This window comes from Xenopus tropicalis, chromosome 5 (genome assembly GCF_000004195.4).
Source record: "Xenopus tropicalis strain Nigerian chromosome 5, UCB_Xtro_10.0, whole genome shotgun sequence".
In the NCBI taxonomy this organism is placed as follows: domain Eukaryota; kingdom Metazoa; phylum Chordata; class Amphibia; order Anura; family Pipidae; genus Xenopus; species Xenopus tropicalis.
The window spans coordinates 54800945-54822649 of NC_030681.2; the positions used below are offsets into that span (position 1 = coordinate 54800945).

Here is a 21705-nt window from a genome sequence, read left to right on the forward strand (position 1 = left end):
GAGTAAGAGGTGGAGTAAGGGCAGGGGCGAGGGCACACAGTTTTAGTAATGGTGAGGGCCTAGGATCAATTGAGCAAGTGGTCAGTTACACTTAAGCTGTTTATTTTAATCACATTTTTAAGTAGTGGCTTTAGGAAAACTACATTTTGCTTAGGGAAACTGAGAAACTTAGTCACTTGCCCCCCACATTCATTGCACCAATTAGATTCACAGCTGTGCTATGGTATATGGTCCCTTCATTGTGGAAATTTATGTATCATTACTATGTTCACTTGGTGTATGGGACAATTTCTCTCAATGCTAGATTAATGTTTGCAAAAAAACAGACATTTTCAAAAGAAAGCTTCATGAAATCACATAGGAACAACTATTGTTATTTATTTTAAAACACATTTACAAACATACAATTACTTAAGGATTTACAAAATACATTAGTCGGCAGTGGACTGATCCTCAGAAGAAAAGTAGCATTCTATCAAATTCTTTATTTCCCTAAAAACAGAGAAGCATTTTTTTTAGTTATTTGTTTGTATCTCACTATTAACATGCTTAGTGTGCAGTTTTTAGATAAACAAAATGATGTACAAAATACACCATTACATATATTTGTTAACATTTTGGTTGAGGTAAAAAAAATCACCACATTAATACAATGTTTTGATCACTCATAAATTACATAATCGACAGTTGTGTAATATCTTCATTTTCTGTCCCCTGGCAATGCGCAAGTGGAGGCCATAGGCAGCCATATTGCCTATTAAGTGCTATGCTTGTTCACTCTTTATTTTACTGAATTAGTCTGATTTGTCTTGCATTGTGTTGGCAATAATTTTATTGCTCAAACATATATTTTCCCCAAAAGTATTGATGACTAAATCTTGGGCCACTCTTACACGTCAGTGGTTCATGTAACAAGTGTAATGACCCTTTCTACTTTCCCCCCATGTTCATTTAGATCCAACAACAACAAATTATCTCCTATAAAAATGCTTCCTGTCCCCAGCAACAATTATTATTTTCACAAAGGATTGGACTCTAATCCCATCCACCCTACCAAGAACTAGGTTATCCCTAGCCACTACAAAAGCAATCTGCCTATTATTTGCAGTACATCTTCTGTGACACCCCCTGACTCCCACTACAAACCCATTCAACACACCAAACAAGCTCCCTACTCCTTAAATTGCATTGTATCCCCTTTAACTCCTCCACTTCACATATGATATGCTTTCCCTCCTCAGCATGGCATTATGTTCCTACCCCAGCAGTACATCTTTTCACCCTTCTTTATCCAGTGCCTTAAACATTGGTTCGATCCATTTACTCCTTAATCCAATCCACGTAACATTCCTCCACTTTCCCCTGTCACTTATTATTTTGTATTCCTAATTACTTACCATTTCCTCAAAGCAGATCACCTAGTGATCACCTGCTGAACCACACAACAGGCTATCCTGCTACAGAAAAAGTGCATCTTCTGCCCCTCACTAACACCTAGTAATGCATTCTCTTTGTTTACTGTTCACCCCCTCACTTATGTTCATAATCTGTATCCCTTCCACCCCTAAGCATTATGCGCATTTTCCCCATTTGCACCAAACCTTTGCATCACCTGACCCCCAGTCAACACAAAGGTATGCACAGTTTCTCCAACCCTGTCCCCAGTTAGTGAAGTGTAAAGTATTAGATGTGCATTCTGGGATCATTTATGTCTAAAATTCAAGGGTTTAATTTATTTGCAGACTCTACCTCAAGTCTCAATTCAAAGATATGCTATAAGGTTTCAATAGACTGTGTGAGTCATATACTGTACTGTAAGTGAGAGATGCAAAGCAGGACCCTAACCCCATTCAATAATATGATATCTGATATCTCTCATAAATTAATACTTGCAGACACCAGAGGTGAATATACAGTTTGTATATAAATATTACAGTTCGCTCACATTTAATATCATTGGACTACTTTCTGTTACCTGAATTCAGTTGTCCCAGATATAAAAAGTGACACAAAGTAAGTAAAAGTTGTGTTATTACTGGAAAGGCTCGGTACAAGTGGCCTTTGACATACTGTACTTTCTACATGCAGGCCTTTGTACTTTGATTCTGCCACACACTGGGCTGGAGCTAAATATAAATCAAACAACTGTTCAAACTTTATACGGCTGACAAAAACTTACTTGGTCCTCATTATTCTAAGAAACACATTTTGGAAATGAATTATTTTACTAATCTATCAGCTTAAAAAAATGTTTAGCAGTGTGATATTCTTCGATTCTGATGTAAACTTACCCTTGATTTCTTACAGTTAGCTTCTGTTTAGCCAGGAGCCTTTTCATTTCAGAACCAAGACCCTAGAAGAATATAGGAAAATATTTAGCATTACATTTAAATATAATCAGGTATGGGTCCTGTTATCTTATTCAATGTTTCAGCTCATACAGTGGAGGAAATAATTATTTGACCCCTCACTGATTTTGTAAGTTTGTCCAATGACAAAGAAATGAAAAGTCTCAGAACAGTATCATTTCAATGGTAGGTTTATTTTAACAGTGGCAGATAGCACATCAAAAGGAAAATCGAAAAAATAACTTTAAATAAAAGATAGCAACTGATTTGCATTTCATTGAGAGAAATAAGTTTTTGAACCCTCTAACAAAAAAAGACTTAATACTTAGTGGAAAAACCCTTGTTTGCAAGCACAGAGGTCAAACGTTTCTTGTAATTGATGACCAAGTTTGCGCACATTTTAGGAGGAATGTTGGTCCACTCCTCTTTGCAGATCATCTCTAAATCCCTAAGGTTTTGAGGCTGTCTCTGTGCAACTCTGAGCTTGAGCTCCCTCCATAGGTTTTCTATTGGATTAAGGTCCAGAGACTGACTAGGCCACTCCATGACCTTAATGTGCTTCTTCTTGAGCCACTCCTTTGTTGCCTTTGCTGTATGTTTTGGGTCATAGTCGTGCTGGAACACCCATCCACGACCCATTTTCAGTTTCCTGGCAGAGAGAAGGAGTTTGTCGTTCAGGATTTCACGATACATGGCTCCGTCCATTTTCCCGTTAATGCGAATAAGTTGTCCTGTGCCCTTAGCAGAAAAACACCCAAAAGCAAAATGTTTCCACCCCCATGCTTGACGGTGGGGACGGTGTTTTGGGGGTCATAGGCAGCATTTTTCTTCCTCCAAACACAGCGAGTTGAGTTAATGCCAAAGAGCTCTATTTTGGTCTCATCAGACCACAGCACCTTCTCCCAGTCACTCACAGAATCATTCAGGTGTTCATTGGCAAACTTCAGACGGGCCTGCACATGTGCCTTCTTGAGCAGGGGGACCTTGCGAGCCCTGCAGGATTTTAATCCATTGCGGTGTAATGTGTTTCCAATGGTTTTCTTGGTGACTGTGGTCCCTGCTAATTTGAGGTCATTAACTAACTCCTCCCGTGTAGTTCTAGGATGCTTTTTCACCTTTCTCAGAATCATTGACACCCCACGAGGTGAGATCTTGCGTGGAGCCCCAGAGCGAGGTCGATTGATGGTCATTTTGTGCTCCTTCCATTTTCGAACAATCGCACCAACAGTTGTCACCTTCTCTCCCAGCTTCTTGCTAATGGTTTTGTAGCCCATTCCAGCCTTGTGCAGGTCTACAATTTTGTCTCTGACATCCTTGGACAGCTCTTTGGTCTTTCCCATGTTGGAGAGTTTGGAGTCTGCTTGATTGATTGATTCTGTGGACAGGTGTCTTTTATACAGGTGACTAGTTAAGACAGGTGTCCTTAATGAGGTTGACTAATTGAGTAGAAGTGTCTAACCACTCTGTGGGAGCCAGAACTCTTAATGGTTGGTAGGGGTTCAAAAACTTATTTCACTCAATGAAATGCAAATCAGTTGCTATCTTTTATTTAAAGTTATTTTTTCGATTTTCCTTTTGATGTGCTATCTGCCACTGTTAAAATAAACCTACCATTGAAATGATACTGTTCTGAGACTTTTCATTTCTTTGTCATTGGACAAACTTACAAAATCAGTGAGGGGTCAAATAATTATTTCCTCCACTGTATATGAGCCTTTTTCGGGAAAAAGGTGGCTCATGTATGAACCAAAATGTTGAATTAAGATTATTATTATAAAATTGCCAAGTCACCATACCACATCCTCCTCAGCATGGCATTATGTTCCTACCCCAGCAGAACATCTTTTCATCCTTCTTTATCCAGTCCTAACTATATTTTATAGGCTGGCACTTCCCTGCATGATAGCATTTCTTGGGAAAATTGTCTCCTGACCTGGGCATTGGTCCCAGTCACAGTCCTCCACCCCCCTCATTAGCTTTTAAAGGAGAAGGAAAGGTAAAATCACTGGGGGGTGCCAAAATGTTGGGCACCCCCATTGATTGTAATCACTTACCTTATACCCCGGGCTGGTGCTCCAGGTGCACCAGCCCGGGGTGGCTGCAAGATAGCAGACCTCTTCCATCAGTCTTTGTTCTTCCAAATCCTTCCAAATTTCTTTCTCTTTTAAAAGGTGAGAATGGCCAAGACCAAAGCATTGGTTTTACAGGATTAATTCTCCCCCTGCTTGCAGCTTTTAAAGTAGAGAAATTGCCCAGACCAACACCCATTTTTAAAGGCATAAGATTAAACAAGGCTAAAGCTTGCAAACTGAACCAGGAATACTTTCACAGAATATTTGGGAAGGCCAGATGGAAATGTCAATTTTAGATTTCATCTAATTTTTTCTATGGCTCACTATTATGGCAGGGGTACACGGGGAGATTAGTCCCGCTCCCAGCAATGCCATCCCTCCGGCTAAAAAGTAAATCGCTGGTGGGATGGCATACGCGGGCGCAATGATTTGCCGAAGTTGCCTTGAGGCGCGGCACGACTAATCTCCCCGTGTACCCGTGCCCTTAAATGTTGCTACTCATTAAATGTTGCTGCTGAACATTAGGAATCAATGATAGGGTGATGAATAGGAAGAGGAGGGAAACAACACAGCTAAACACAATGAAGAGAAACTAGTGGGCAGGAAAAGAGAGAGTTTGCCCTAACATGGTCTAACCCACCCACAGTGCATCAGTGTGAAATGAGGGAAAGGGGGAGAGTCCACTGAGTGGTAATAATAGTCATCCAGATTGAAGAGAAAGACAAAGATAATGCAAAATAATGGAACAATTTAGAAAATGTTTAATAACATAAAGGAGTGAATTAACCACTATACAATACCTTGCTTGCACTTTGTAAAAATTCATTTGATGATTTAATTTTGACAGCTTCTGCCTATAACAAAAATTCACATCTTAGCAGCCTTTTACCATTTTTTGCAAGAAATGTTACAATGGACCCTTTATTTGTGGAGAGTAATTGATCTAGACCTATGAAAACTTGAATTCAAGTCTTATATACAGTATTTCTAAATGTTATAAGTCTAAAGCAACTAGACCTGCTAAGAAGTAATTAAAAAATGTCACCACTTATCTGAGAGGCTTCTTTAATTAGTCAAATAGCATAAAGGTCAAGCAGGAACAGACCAACACACAGTGAGGCAGAGAAAACACAGAGCGCACAAAACAAGGCAATCACATATGTGGCTGGAATATCAGAATTTTCAACCATCATTACATTCCTGTATTTTTCAAAGCAAGCAGTATATTAGGACAGAACCAACACTTAAGCACAAAAAAAAAAGAAATCTGGTACAGAGTGCACAGAGTATACATCAGGGAGACTAGAAAACATCTTAGAAATTGTATGGCCTAGTATAGTAGGGCTAACTCCTCAGGACAAGGCTTATCAGATTCTCTACACCTAAAGAAAAAGGAACACTCCTTTGAGGACAGTATCATGCACATTTTGGACCTTCCTAATAATTATTGAAACTGGATATCAAAGATACACCATCACTGCGGACATAGATGCCACAACATTATACAATGTTATTGTTAACAGGTCTGTGCTTCCTATTTTGTGGCAATGCCCATCATGCAATGTACCCTCAAAGATCTTCAGTGCTGCCCAATGCCTTTTAGATGCAACTCCTTTGGTGTCCCACTGGTCATGTGCCTACTTGTTCCCAGGCTTTGCACTCACTGAAAGCTGATTTGGTCAACAATGTAATCAGTGACCCCATTCAGTTGTTAGAAGCTACTATATCAGTGAGTAGGATGTTATTGTTATGGAATTAAGGAAGTCAAAGTTATTGAAGCATGTTTGACATGTTTGCAAAGTGGCAGAAAGGCTTTAAAAAAAGAAACTCTTTTGTCAAGTGTGCACATATCTTTGCCCATATAGTATGTTTCTGAGTGGTATCTGTTGTAATCAGCAATTCTTAAAGCCACATGCTTTTTCTCATTCAATGGTACTTAATTTCACAATAGAGACACACCTGTATATCCTTAATGTGGCGCTGTAGTAGCTCAGTGTTAACTGCATGGGTCATATTCTTTTTCATTTCTTGCTCCAGGCCTTGTATTTCAGCACTGATTGCCAGTACTTCACATCTCTTTGATTCAAATGTGTCACTAATACTAGGGACATTTGGCTTCGTATTTGATTCCTTCACTTGTGTATGTAGAATTTCTGTAAAAAGGCATACATATAATATTGGTTTTAATTATTATTAACATTACTATTTATATAGCTACATCATTTAACGCTGTGCTTTACAGAGTAAATGGATACAAATATAAGACCAAATGGGTAACAGACAAACATTTCTCAAAAAATGATTCACAGTCACAATTGGATATTGTTAAAAGCCAGAAGGGGAGGGTCCTGTTTACAAAAGCTTACATTTTAGGGAGAGGAAGTGAGATGTACGGTGATTGTAACCAGTGTGGCTATAGCGTTCCTGATGATTATAATGTAAGAGATGAATACCAGTAGTTAGTAAATATGTGAGCAGGGGGGCTTGGTGGGTGGTCAAGTTGCTAAAGGCTTAAGTTATATGCGTGAATGAAAAAGTGAGTCAGCTAAGAATGATGTCACTAATAAAGCAACCAATTTTGGTGACATTAACATGAGGATTTGGCTGCATTGAGAAATGTAAAATTACACTGGATTAAATATACTGGGGTTATGTCCACTCACATCCGTTCTGTTGTGTCAGCATTTACTGCTCTTTGTGGTTTGTATAAAGGGTGCAGATCCCTTATAGTGTGCAGCGGACATTCCCTGTATGAGAGGTCAGGATGCGGTGGTGAGCTTTGCTATTGTACAATCTGAAACGTTGTCGGGCTTTACGCATTAATAGTATTTATAGTAATCCAAAATGGAAAGAGGACAAAATGAGAAATTCTGCTCTGATATAACTTGCACACAGATGGTTTTGCCTGCACGGGCAATCTGATACATTGGACTGTATTCCATAAATTGGGAACATACCAAGAATTATTTTGCACACCACCATAAAGCCGTGCCAAATATTAAAACTGTGTCAGAACTCAGAGAGTGTCCTCTATTTATCTTCTGCACTTCTGTATATGCAGATTCTACTGTTTAGCACTACATTCAGATTCTCGCCTTTTCATTTTGCATTCTTTTATTCACTCTGTTGTATTTGGACAATGTGTCTTTCTCTCTTCCGAAATGTCATAATTATACTCCTATGATCCTCCACTTTTTACTCTGTAATAATAAAACAGTACCTTGTACTTCAGCCAAATGAAGATATCATGAATCCTTACTAGAGGCAAAAAAACCCTACTGGGTTTAATTAATGTTGCTAGGATAACCTAAACTCCATCACTCAGATACCTACTAGAACTCCAAAGTAAAGAGTTGATGAACAATACCCACAAAAATAAAAGAGAAGTGTATTAGATGTGGCTACCGCACAACTTTTTTTTAAGTGACTGCAACATATTCCTCACTCAGCAAATTTTTGATGCACCAAATTTTTTCCACCAGTTCACGAAAAATTTACCAACAGTGAAATGTGGAATTTCATAGCGAATCCATGCCTAGAGAAAAAAATTGCTTATCACTATTGCTAAACATTTAAAAATTTTAAAATTAATACTATTTAAAATAATAGCTACATTACAGTTTTATTATACCTTTAGCTGTGTCCTGAATTGAACTCCTGGTCAATTCTGCCTTCAAATTATTTCTTAACCTGCAGAAAAGGTTTTAATGTACATTTATTTGCCAATTATGTGCAATTATGTATTATGAAGTAAATTAAAACAATTGAAAAAACTGAGGTTTATCAAGAAAGCTGTCCTTTGCTCAGAATATATTGTTAATCAAAAATCCTTAATATGTAGGTTCTGTAAAATTCAAAAATCTGAATAATTCAAAATATAATCTGCCTATGAAAATGTTAGTGGATCTCACAATATTATCTTTGAACAGTTGTTCACACCATAGACTTACAGAAAGGACTAGAACCCCCACAATGAAAGACAAAGCTATTCTATGCAACTTTGCATCATACCTAAAATAATTCAATGAATTAAAAATTATTTATTAATATTATTGTAGTCATTTCAGCACATGTGGTTCTGAGTCTACCCAAGACTCCCATTCCCCACAATGCCTTGCCTGTTTCTTTAGAAGTCTGCTAATGTGGATCTTCCAAAAGTGCTGAGACTAATGTTTATCCTACAGTAGACTTTTCAGAAACTTTGTGATTTAAATAGCTTTATCAATAAGCACAATTTTACAGTTATCAAGAAATGTCTATATTTTCCTTATCTGCTGAAGAACACAATATGGCCATCCATGAAAGTAACCCTTATGCAAAAATATAAAAAAAATGTATGTGAAAGGCAGCTCAAACTATTGGCTGCCTATAAACAGATTATGCACTACTTCAGAGATGGCAGTTTTGTTACTGGTGTGGGGGATTAGTGTGGATATACAGGTGTACCAGTGTTTGGAATACACCATAAGTCCACTTCAAAGTTGGGATGTTGTGGATTTGGGAAAGAGATGCAGGACAAGGGCACCCCCCCCATTGTTTCTCCTTTTAGCTGAGGGTTACAAGCAGAGTAGACAGATGTTTTACTGCAACCAAACTGATCAGCAATGTACTAACATATATTTTACTGCAGCGGTTCTAATTTTGTAACCCCACATCTGTTCTTTTTACCATATTAACAGAGAATCCCTCCAGCACCTTATACCTACACCTTCCTCATACCCAAGAAATTCATATGTTTTATAATGGATAATGTACCTCTCTGCTTCAAAACTTTATCCTGCATCCTTGTGCCTTTATATTGTTATAGAATGCCTTGTTAATCCAATACCTTGTACAATAAGTAAGGTGATAATCTTACATATTTATGAAAGCAAATCTTGTGCTGGCTATGCAATAACAAATGCTGTCTGTGTAAGAAACTTAAAGAAAAAAATAACCAACTCACTGTTCATTTCTTTCTAGGGCAATGTGAGCTTCCTGCTCCAGCCTTCTTACAGTTTGCAAAGCATCTTCTATGTCCTGTGTCTGAACTGCTCTTTTTTTCATGCCACTTATTTCAGCCATCAAAATCTGCATATTTACAAAATGAATTCAATATAGTAAGACTCTGTATTAACAAATCAATAAATGTTTTGAAGCAACAATTGAAATTATTGTGCACAGTTTAACACTGGGCTCTAGGATGTGTCATCTAATAAATTATTAAAGATCCAACAAATATTTGCAGGGAATATGTGATGAACTTTTAGTCTGAGACAGATATTAGAGATGTTGCACAAGCAACTATTGCATGGGAATTAAACTGAGAACCAAATACAGCTCAAAGCAGATTTTACTCAGTGGACTTCAGTTATGGTCGTAGTACTAAGAGCTACATTGGGTGGGTAGTACTGCCAGTGTATAAACACTGCTGGGTGTAGAAATAGGGTTCAACAGACATTAAAGGTGATCTGCCATCCGTACATAAAAAACTGTATACAAAAAGTCATTTTCAAATTCAAAAAACACAACCCATTTTTTTTTAAGTTAAAACATCCATACCTGTTATAAAGGTATTTGAAAATCTCAGCTGTTATGCACTGAGGTGGGGCAGGCGATTACTTTGACTTTCTGTTCTGCACTTTCTTGTACTCCTCTCATTTCCCCTCCCTCCTCGTCGCCTAAAATTGTGTAGCCTGCGCACAGTCATGGGCATCAAGTCCCTTTATTATAGTGCATTACTAATAAATCAAAACTTGTCTTAAGATTCTTGGCCATATCTGTGCTGCCTGCTATTCTTGCACAGTCATATTTCAGACCACCTGTGGCTAGAAACTCACATTTACAATCAAGTCTTCTGTCTTTAGGACTATTTAAACTACTGTATTTACCTCAGACTGAGTTGCAGACTGAACATCCAAAAGGTTCTCAATATTTAGTTCATATGCAATCTATATAAAATAAAAATACATATTAGATATTATAAGAATAAGACATTTTAAATTTGAAAGCTATACTATGTTACAGTCTGGTCTATTCTCAGAAACTTTTTGTATTCATGATGGTGAAAAGTCAGTTTGGGGACCACATCAACGAGCCAATGCGGTCCCCGATCCGACTAGATTTTTAAACCTGCCCGATCGAGATCTGGCCGATTTCAGGCCAGATATCGGTTGGGCAGTCCCGTCAGTAGTGCCCATACACGGGCCGATTAGCTGCCGAATCGGTCTAAGGGACCGGTATCGGCAGCTAGAATCGGCCCATGTATGGGGACCTTAAGGCAAGAAAGAAGCTTACAATATTTAAAAGTGAGTATGGGTAGCCTTTTTATTGTCTCGAGGGAGATAAGGTTGTTGTATGTACATAAAGCACTTAATATGTATAATATATTGTACAGAGGGCAGAATGACATTTCAGTTTATAAATTTAAAAATAGATTACATTAATTAAAACACATTATAATAAACATTTTAAGGTAAAATGTACAATGAAATGAATACATGATAGCATTTCAGGTCTGTCATACAGATTCACGACAGTGGCCTTTGACATGGGAAAGACTAATAAATCCCATTAACAAAGGCAAAATACCTTAATTTGCCTCAAAATATTTCCAAAAATAGACGAGTTCTTGCAGATATCTTCAAAAATTTCACTAAAGACATTTAATCGAGCAAGATGTGGAGGCGTAACATGCCCTATCTTCAATAGCTTCTGCAAGAAATGAAACATGACTTTAGTTGTAGAGGTATAAGGAAATAACATAAATCTCAGAATAAAGTCATAACTAGATATTCATATTGATATTTATTAAAACAATAAATAAAGGTCAAGGACCAGAGATAACAACCAAGACAGATTGTTACAATTGTTATTTTATGTGCATACTCTGTTGATATAAGATTGTCCAAGGCCCTACAGAGCCATTTACACATAAAGGCAGTTTAGGTTTTCTTTAGGTATTCCCTTATATTCATGCCTGTTTGGAGTTATTTAATACTTGTATAGCATATAACAAAGTTGGAAGACTGCAGCACTTGTGAGAATGTGTCACCCGAAGCAAGATCTAACAGACCATTAACAATTATTTGCTAAATTTTTGGCATGGGTAGCAACCCTAAAGGAAAATTACTCTAGTGTCTCCCCATAACTGCACTACAACTTGTCCAGTCACAAAGTGTATTCCAATGAAAGAAACATCTCATTCAGAGTATGGGTATTAACTTGAATTAGGTCCTCCTGTTGCTACTATAATAGTATCTACTCTTCTAGAAAGGATTATTTACTCTTCAGGTTAGGTCTCTGTGAAGTTGGTTTGAAAGAGGTGTGCCAGCCTGGATAAACCATCACTGAACGGTGGTTCACAATAGTTCACACTTCCACACATGTACTTTGAAGGATTAACACCTGCATCAATGAGAATCTTGGTACCATTGTGACTGGATCATACCTTCTTACACCTGTCAGTTTCAGCCAACACTTAACTGAATAAGTTCAATGGAACCATTATGATTGGATGCCTGTGACTGTACTACCCTCAAGGGTTTAAATGCCGGGGAATTCCCTACCAGTCATTTAAACTGAAGAAGCCACTCGGATGAGTGGTGAAACGTTTTCAAGGAAAAAAACTCAGAGAAGTCCAGTTGTTTTAGTCTTAATTCTACTAGATACTGTATCAACACTGGTCAAAATTGCACATGGGCAATAACTAAACCAAATGGTTATTAGCTTTCTCAAGCCTGCTGTAAATCGAGCAATAACAATTTACATCTCATTGGTTACCATGGGTTACTGCCCAGGTGCATATGTACCCAGTCTTAATAAATAAATCCCAGAACTTAATAATTCAGTTACACACAGGCTAATATTGTCTGCCAGTTCAGCTACATCTGACTAAGTCGGCAGCTTTGTATGTGGCGAAAATACAGCCTAACTGACCAATATCTGCTCAGCCCTTGGCCAAATATATATCAGGATGGCTCGAAAATGCCATGGGGAACTTGAAGCCCAAGTCAGGAGGGCAATGCAAACAAGGGTATTGTGTGACATTTATGTTTATACAAGATGTAGTTCTTACAAGTAAAATAGTCAGCTCTCTGGCAATGCTTTAACATATGAAATTATTGTGATGTTTTCCCATACCTTTTTAAGTTTCCTTTCAAAGTGTTCAACTAAAACGTTCTTAAAGAAATCTTTTGTCATATCATCTTTCCCAATAACATATTTGTTAAACTGCAGCAACACGTTGAACTGATCAGTTCTCGTGAGTTCAGCCAGGTAAGAAGGCTGAACATGGTAATCCTTGTCATATTTTTGTGATGTTTCTTTTGCACCAAAGTTCCATATTTTTAGTTCAGGAAAGTCTGGCTCTTTAATGAGAAATTCGTTTTTATGGCCTTTGCTTTCATGGTTTTCCTGGCCATTGACCTCAGATTTGGAACACATGAAAGGTGTATTTATTGGGGTATAAGGACCTGCAGAAACATTTGAGGATTTGGTCTTAGCACTATTTGATAACAAACTGGTCTCCATTGAAATAGTTGCAAGTTTATCCTTAACTTTCTTTACATTAATATCGAATTCATTGGGTGAAAACTGCTTCTGACCAGGCAAGGATTGTTTTAGTTCTTTAACACTTCTCCAAAATGTCCTCTCTGTTTTTTGTGGCTGAAAGAGATGGTTGTGATTCAGATGACCAGATGTATAATCATATGTTTCATTCTTATTCGCCTTTTCTACTGCATCCAAGAGTTTGGGTAGGGAGATGTTTTCTTGCTGCTTGGGTTTCATCACAGTTTAAGTAGTAGTGCTGTTATATACTGTAGATATATTTTACATTTATCTATGCTCTGAAACTTCAGCTTTCTTTCTGTCGATCCTATGTGAAAAAAAAATAGTATTTACTAAACATCCCAATTTACAAATATTCAAGTGCTTAAAAATAAGTAGTAAATAAGTAGGTATTGACTAGCGATGGGCGAAATGTTTCGCCAGGCATGGATTCGTGGCGAATTTCCGCGTTCCGCCATTGGCGGATTGTTTCACGAAACAGATGAAAAAGTTCACCGCGGAAAAATTCGCTGCACGTCCAAATATTGTCACCGGCGTCAAAAAAGAATAGCCGTGCAACAAAAGAATAGTCGTGGGCGTCAAAAGAATAGCCGCAGGCGACAAAAGAATAGTCGCAAAAAAATGTTTTTTGCCGCATGACATTTTCGCTGTTTTGCAAATTTTTTGCCGTTTCGCGGATCTTTTGACTTCATTATACAATTGGATTTTTTAAGGCATAAACAATTCTGGGATCAGCATTAGGAGACAAAGCAGATGGAATCCACCACCCAGCTATATATTTCCCTTTCTATCAAACTAGTATTGCATTTTTGGTAGTGGATCCAGCCTTATTTGGACAAGCCTTAAGGCTAATGGTATTTTAGGTTGAAACAGTTCTTTTAGACATATCAAGTGTCATCAAAAAGTGTTTGAGAGACACTTATGGAAGTCAGGTGTAAAACACAAATGTTGTCTAAATCATTAATATGTGATCCCTTCCTGTTGACAGAAGTGTCTGCTATAGACAGCCTGTATCCATTCAGATGTTTGGGAAGCAAATGTCATTATGGTTAATTTCATCACAGTGTTTCTCCTAGAGAGGACTGTGGTTGTGTGTACCTAAATGTAACAGAAATCCCATTTATGATATTAACAAGTGGGAAGGGCAGAATACTTAGCAATTTTAATGTACAATAATTAAAATAATTATCATTTCAAAGACTCTGTGATTCACACAACTTAACTCCACAGAAATCTAACAATGAAGCCATACAGTACAAGTGGGGTTTTAACCTCAATAAGTTGCCGACTGCATGTGAATTAAAGGGGTTGTTCACTCTTAAAGGAGACATTTTATATAAAGTTCATATTCAGTTATAATATTCATCCTCCCTCAAAATGTGAAATGATGCAGAAAGAAAGATATTTTGAAAGCATTTTACCTCCTAAAACTGCCATTATATGAGAGCTGCATACACAAGCTCTCCAGACTGAAGCCAGAGCCAAAGGAGACATGAGAGTGTCGCTTCTGACAGGCTTTACTCAGCAGCAGCAGGGAAAACTCCTCCCTCCTTCTGTGTCTGTCTGCTTGTGCTGCTGCCGTGAGGGGGGGGGGTAGAGCAGGAAAGGACTACTGTGACATCGCTAAGCCCTGCCCACTCGATGAATATTCACTTCAACAAGTAGTTGAGGTTGTGTCATTGAAGTCTATGAGGGCAGGCGGCCCTGAGCCATATACTGAAGAGTCTAAACCGGAAGCTTGCATAAGGTCTGGGTACAGCACAGCTTTCAAGCAGTTATGGACATATCTGAACCCAAAGGTATTAAAATAAAAGCACTTCCTTCTATTTTACATTATTTTACATGGTTTAGTGCATTGTAAACATTTATGGTATATATCCCCTTTAAATTAACTTTTACTATGATCTAGACAATGGTATTCTGAAGCAATTTACAATTGGTTTCATTTTCTATTATTGTGGTTTTTCAGTAATTGAGTGTAGGTTTCAGCAGCTCTCCAGTTTGGAATTCCAGCAGTTATCTGGTTACTAGGTTCTTGTTTACCTTAGCAACCAGACAGCAGTTTAAATGGAGACTGGAATATGAATAGGAGGGGGGTCTGAAATAGAAAGATAAGTAATAAAAAGTAACAATAAAAAAATAGTAAGCTCACAGAGCAATATTTTTAGCTGCCGGGAACACATAAATAATGAAGACTAATTGCAAAGAAATAGGACATTCTATAACATATTAAAAGTTAACTTAAAGGTGAACCACCCCTTTCAGGGTTAAGAAGGCGGTAAAAAGGCATTTAAAAAAAAATGTAAGTAATTGCACTTGGTAAATTGTGAGTTTTAGTGGGATTGCTGGCGTCACTTGTCGCAAGTATGTGATCCTGGAGCAGCAGTTCCATGCAGCATTTACTTGTGCGAATTTGACTTGCAGACTCTAAGGGGGAACTGGCAGCACTGAGGGCAGCTGCAAACATGGGGGAGGTCAGGAGGCTCACTGAGCAACCACTGGCAGAGGTGGAGAAGAAATAGTAGAGGCAAATGAAGGAGACAAGTTTGGTACAGTCAAGAGGGTAAGTAGGGGACGGAAGGGAAAGGGGGTCTGGTCCAAAGCTTCAGATTCACCATTTTGGGTGAAGATGCTGGGGAGGACAGCTCTGGACTGGCATGTATGGAGCAGGCTCACTGTCAGAGAACCCTCAGGGACAGCATCTCTAATACATGTGGTGGGGGGGGGTGGTGCTAGGAAGGAAAGGCAGCAAGGACCCTACATGATGAACTATCTGCTGTTTGCATGGTGCCTGGGTTAAGCATGTGAATCCTCTAAATCAGTGCTGTCCAACTTCTGTGGTACCGAGGGCCGGAATTTTTCTTGCCTACATGGTTGAGGGCCGATAATGGAAGCCAGTTTTGACCACTCCCCTTTTTTAAACCACACCCACTTCAAACTACACCCATGCTATCACAAGAGCTTTTAAGACCATCCCCACATTAATGGTGGCAACACAGCAAAAACCCAATGGTTGGTGCTCACTGAAGGGATATCACCCTTAATTTATATATGAAAGAATTATATTGTGTCATACACTTAAATCGATATGCCTCCTCCTCTTATGTGGATAGCACAGCAACCCCCCAGCATATAATTACACCCCTTGGGGACCATATAATGACTATTTCCAAATGCCAAACTCCAGGAACAAACCCCTGCCAGGTTCACCTTCCACAGGCAGCATAGGGCAGGGAGAGTATGGCACACACAGGCAGCATAGGAAAGGCAGAGTATGGCACACACAGGCAGCATAGGAAAGGCAGAGTATGGCACACACAGGCAGCATAGGGTAGGCAGAGTATGGCACACACAGGCAGCATAGGGGAGGCATAGAGCAGGCAGAGTACTGCTTGCCCTACCCCTCCTGTGTGTGCCATACTCTGCCTGCCCTCCCCTGCCTATGTGTGCCATACTATGCTTGCCCTCCCCTTCCTATGTGTGCCATACTATGCTTGCCCTCCCCTGCCTATGTGTGCCATACTATGCTTGCCCTCCCCTGCCTATGTGTGCCATACTATGCTTGCACTCCCCTGCCTATGTGTGCCATACTATGCCTGCCCCCCCGCCTATGTGTGCCATACTATTCCTGCCCACCCCTGCCTATGTGTGCCATACTATTCCTGCCCTCCCCTGCCTATGTGTGCCATACTATGCCTGCCCCCCCTGCCTATGTGTGCCATACTATTCCTGCCCACCCCTGCCTATGTGTGCCATACTATTCCTGCCCTCCCCTGCCTATGTGTGCCATACTATTCCTGCCCACCCCTGCCTATGTGTGCCATACTATTCCTGCCCTCCCCTGCCTATGTGTGCCATACTATGCCTGCCCCCCTGCCTATGTGTGCCATACTATTCCTGCCCACCCCTGCCTATGTGTGCCATACTATTCCTGCCCACCCCTGCCTATGTGTTCCATACTATGCCTGCCCTATTGCACACACAGGCAGCATACAGTGACACAATGCTGGAGGTCTGAGGTGTGAACAGGGGAACCATGTGGGTGATTACAGCCAGAGCCTGAGGTGTGAACACTGCAGGGGGAAAACAATGAAGGCATTAAAAGGTGTGAACAGTACAGGGGATTACATGATTAAACAATACAGGGGGATTACAGCCTGAATCTGAGGTGTGAGCAATGCAGGGGGGCAGTTAAGCTCAGTACTGATACCATTTAAAGGTAATACACAAAGGTTAGCCATCAAAGCAGCCAGACAGGTGGGGGGCCACACAGAGGGGGGTCGCGGGCCGCATGCGGGCCGCCAGTTGGACAGCCCTGCTCTAAATAATGGATTCAGTGCATCCCTACCTCAATGATTACATCAGCTCATTTGCGTTTTTGTTAACTAAGATTTTATGCCATATACCCTGCACTTCAAAGGCCTTATCAGTTTCTGGCTTTTTGTATAAAATAAAAGAAGTGGGGCATGATAATAAAGATTGTGTCTAGTCAGCCTCAAAAACAATGGCAGCTTAGATGAAGGTAGAAAATGCATGCTAACCAGCTACAAATTCATATAAGGTAGAAAGGTAAACCAAAAAGAAACACTATACTGTACATGGAACTTACAATACTTCTCTAGACAAATAAGGAAACAAAAAAATGAAGTTATAGTTTTCTCACATTAAGATGGTTAGGACGGCTGCATATTTTTTGGGGGGGGGGGGGGAATATTACTTTTGCCCTGCTCTGTGCTTGCACTAATATTTTGTCTATGTAGTGTTTGGATATGCGAAACTGAAAATGAACTTTATAAAATGTGTATAAAACATTAACTTTGTTATATATTACTTTAACCGTTTCTTAATTTCTGTGGTTCCTTGTGGGGTTTTGACAGTACTTATCTTTATCCTCATCCTAGATAAAAACAAAAAGAATACATTTCTCTTACATTAAAATGAGAAACCAATTTGTTTTGGGAAGGTTTGAGAATGACTGTTCTGCGTTACAGAAATAGCAAACACACTGCTATTAAATGAGTACAATCCAAGATGTATATTTTTAGAGTATAATTAGGAAGTGAGAGACAAGCTATTATCCCTGTGATGTTAATACTTGTGATATAGATAATCATGCATAGCAGATTAAATTGATTTAAAACAAAGTACACGAAAGCAAGATCAATCCTCTATGTCAATCCTCATGTATCTTTTCATTTTCACATACCGTAATAGCAGTTTTGCATAGCGGATAATTTAGTAAAAGTTACAAATTTGCCTTAGCAACCAATCATTAATTAAAATAAACTAGTTACTTGTCTGAATGCTAATAAACCTGGTTTGTTGCTGTGGGTCTATTACTACACAGTGCTGCACAATATGTTGGCACTTTATAAATAATAATTATTGTGTTGGGTTGAAAACCCCAACCTACTGTTCTTCCACTTTAGCTTCTTCTTCCTAGCGCCCCCCATTTTCTAAATGCTACTCCTCCTACAGTTTTAGGGGTACAACACCCAAACTCCCCACACTTCTTCGCCCTATAGCGGAGCAGGTTGCTTGTGCTTTTCTAAGCGATCCCGCCCCCCGTCTTTTTGTGGCGCCGCTCCGAACCCCCAATTTTCCCATTGACTTTGCCAGGGAAGATTTTCAAACTGCTGCCACTCTTACAGCTTTGAAGCTACATCCCCCAAACTTGAATAACATAATAATGGGGTCACCCCGAATGAAACAGCAGCATTTCTTGGATGACCCCAAAGTGGGAGGGTCCAACAACAGCCAATCAAATTTCACCCATTAACTTTAATGGGGAAATTGAAACTGCTGCCAATCTTACAGCTTTGAGGCTACACTCCCCGAACTTGAATCACATAGTCATGGGGTCAGCCTGAATGAAAATATGATGATTGTTGGATGCCCAAAAGTGGGCGGAGCTGTGAAGAGCCAATCAGATTTTACCTATTGATTTGGCGGAAATTCAACCTGCTGCCATTCTCACAATAATATCACCGGGGTCCCCAAACTTTTTACACTTCATTACACGTCATTATGGGACTGCAGTTTTAGTTTTGAAAAGTGGGTGGAGCCACCAACAGCCAATCAAATTTCACCTATTGATTTTTATTGGTTTGATGCCAGATTTTCCAAACTTTGCAGTCAGTCACTGGGTGACTACGCATTCAAGTTTTTTTTTTTTTTTTTTTTAAACCGCAAAGTGGGAGGGGCCAACAACAGCCAATAAAATTTTATCCATTGACTTTTATGGGAAAATTGAAACTGCTGCCAATCTTACAGCTTTGAGGTTACACTCCCCAAACTTCACATAGTCATGGGGTCAGCCTGAATGAAAATATGATTGTTGGATGCCCAAAAGTGGGCGGATCAGATTTTACCTATTGACTTGGGGGAAATCCAACCTGCTGCCATTCTCACAGTAATTACACCAGGGTCCCCAAACTTTGCATGGTTAGGCACCAGGTAACTGTGATTCAAGGTAAGAAAAAGTGGGCGGAGCCACCAACAGCCAATCAGAGTTAACCTATTGGCTTTCAATGGGGAAATTCAATCTGCTGCCTTTCTCACAGTAATAACACCAGGGTCCCCAAACTTTTCACACTTGGTCACTAGGAGACTGCAGTTTTAGTTTTGAAAAGTCGGCAGAGTCACCAACAACCAATCAGATTTCACCTATTGATTTTTATTGGTTTGTTGCCAGGGTTCCCAAGCTTTGCACAGTCAGACACTAGGCGACTACGCATTTAAGGTTTTTTGTATTTTTGTAAGTGGGTGGAGCCACCAAAAGCCAATCAGATTTTACCTATTGACTCTAAATGGGAAAATTCAACCTGCTGCCATTCTCACAGTATTAACACCAGGGTCCCCAAACTTTTCACAGTTGGTCACTAGAGGACTGCAGTTTTAGTTTTGAAAAAAGTGGGCGGGCCACCAACAGCCAATCAGATTTCACCTATTAAATTTTATTGGTTTGATGCCAGGGTTCACAAACTTTGCACAGTCACTGCGTGACTTCGTACTCAAGGTTAGAAAAAATGGGCGGGGCCGCCAAAAGCCATTCACATTTCTTTCATTGTTTTCAGTGGGGAAATTTTAACTGCTGCCATTCTCACATGTTTAATGTCAGGGTCCCCAAACTTTGCACAGTTTGTCACTGGGTGACTATGTTCCAAGTTTAGAGAGCGGGGCCAACAACAACTAATCAGATTTCACCTATAGACGTCATATGTTTAAATTTAAACTGCTGCCATACTTTAAATATTAATACTAAGGTCCCCAAACTTTCCAGAGCTAGTCACCTGGTAACTGCGGTTCAGAGTTTTTCTATGGGGAAATTCAACCTGCTGCCATTTTCACAGTATTAACACCAGGGTCACTAGGGGACTGCATTTTTAGGTTTTAAAAAGTGGGTGGAGCTACGAACAGCCAATCAGACTTCACCTATTGATTTTTTTTTGTTTAAATTTAAAATGCTGCTTTTCTCACACTATTTATGTCAGGGTTCCCAAACTTTGCACAGTCAGTCACTCGCTGACTACATATTCAGGGTTAGAACAAGTGGGAGGAGCCACCAACAGCCAATCCATTTCCACCCATAAAACTTGGTTTATATTTAAACTGATGCCATTATTTAAATATTAATTCCAGGGTTGTTAAAGTTTCCAGAGTTAGTCACTGGGTATTTGCCGTTCAAAGTTAGAAAAAAGTGGGTGGAGCCACCCACAGCCAATAACATTTCACCTATTTATTTTCAATGGTGAAGTGTAAAATGCTGTCAGTCTCACACTTTTTATGCCTGAGTCCCCAAAATTTGCGCAGTTTGTCACTGGGGGACTGCAGTTAAAAAATAGGAAAAGTGGGTTGGCATAGGCGGAGGATGACTTTTTTGTTTGGGGAGGCTAAAGATGGCCCATACACAGACTGACCTACAGCTAATGTTACACTTAGTGGATTCACTGCTGGTGTAAAAAATTAACCTCCCAACTACCTCTTGCGGTTCCCACTGACTCCCAGGGATACTGTGCAAAAGTGCGGGTGGGGGGGATTTTTTTAACCCTAAAATGCTTAGGATGTAAAAGCATTCATACGTGCACTTCTGTTAGGGGTTCTCTATACATTTGTGTTCAGTTAGGTTAAAGGGGTAGTTCACCTTTAAATTAACTTTTAATATGATGTAGACACTGATATTCTGAGACAATTTGCAATTGGTCCTCTTTTATTTTTAATGGTTTTTCGGTTATTTAGCTTTTTGTTCAGCAGTTCTCCATTTGGTATTTCAGCAGCTATCTGGTTGCTAGGGTCTTATATACCAGGTAGTGGTTTAAACAAGAGATGGGAATATGAATTGTTAAGGGGCCTGCATGGAAAAATAAAACTGTAGCTTCACAGAGCAATACTTTTTGGTCAGTGACCCTCATTTGAAAGCTGGAAAGAGGCAGAAGCAAAAGGCAAATTATTCAAAAACTATATAAAATTAACTAGGAAGACCAATTGCAAAGTTGCTAGAAATAGGCCATTCTATAACATACTACAAGTTAACTTGAAAGTGAACCTCCCCATTAGATGTGTTTAAGTTAGCTTTATAGAAAGTGAGGCAGCAGGTACTGACATCCCAGGCACATTATATACAGTGAGACGCAGTCTTTATATACAAAACCAGCACATTATATGCCGTGAGAAGCAGTGGGTACGGATGGCAGATATTCAGGCCCTGGCACTATAACACTGGCACTGATACACAG

General features: G+C 39.4%; 1 protein-coding gene across 1 annotated transcript; it reads right to left on the reverse strand.

The window, feature by feature from the left end:
* Positions 1-344: 344 nt before the first annotated feature.
* On the reverse strand, positions 345-13277 carry c6orf118 (chromosome 6 open reading frame 118; the record flags this gene model as incomplete). Its single annotated transcript, NM_001078946.1, is given in 9 exon segments — positions 345-492; positions 2292-2353; positions 5221-5274; positions 6380-6573; positions 8052-8110; positions 9366-9490; positions 10291-10350; positions 10991-11113; positions 12542-13277. Coding segments are annotated over 9 exon segments (1386 nt in total). The 3' UTR covers positions 345-431.
* Between the last annotated feature and the right edge of the window lie 8428 nt (positions 13278-21705).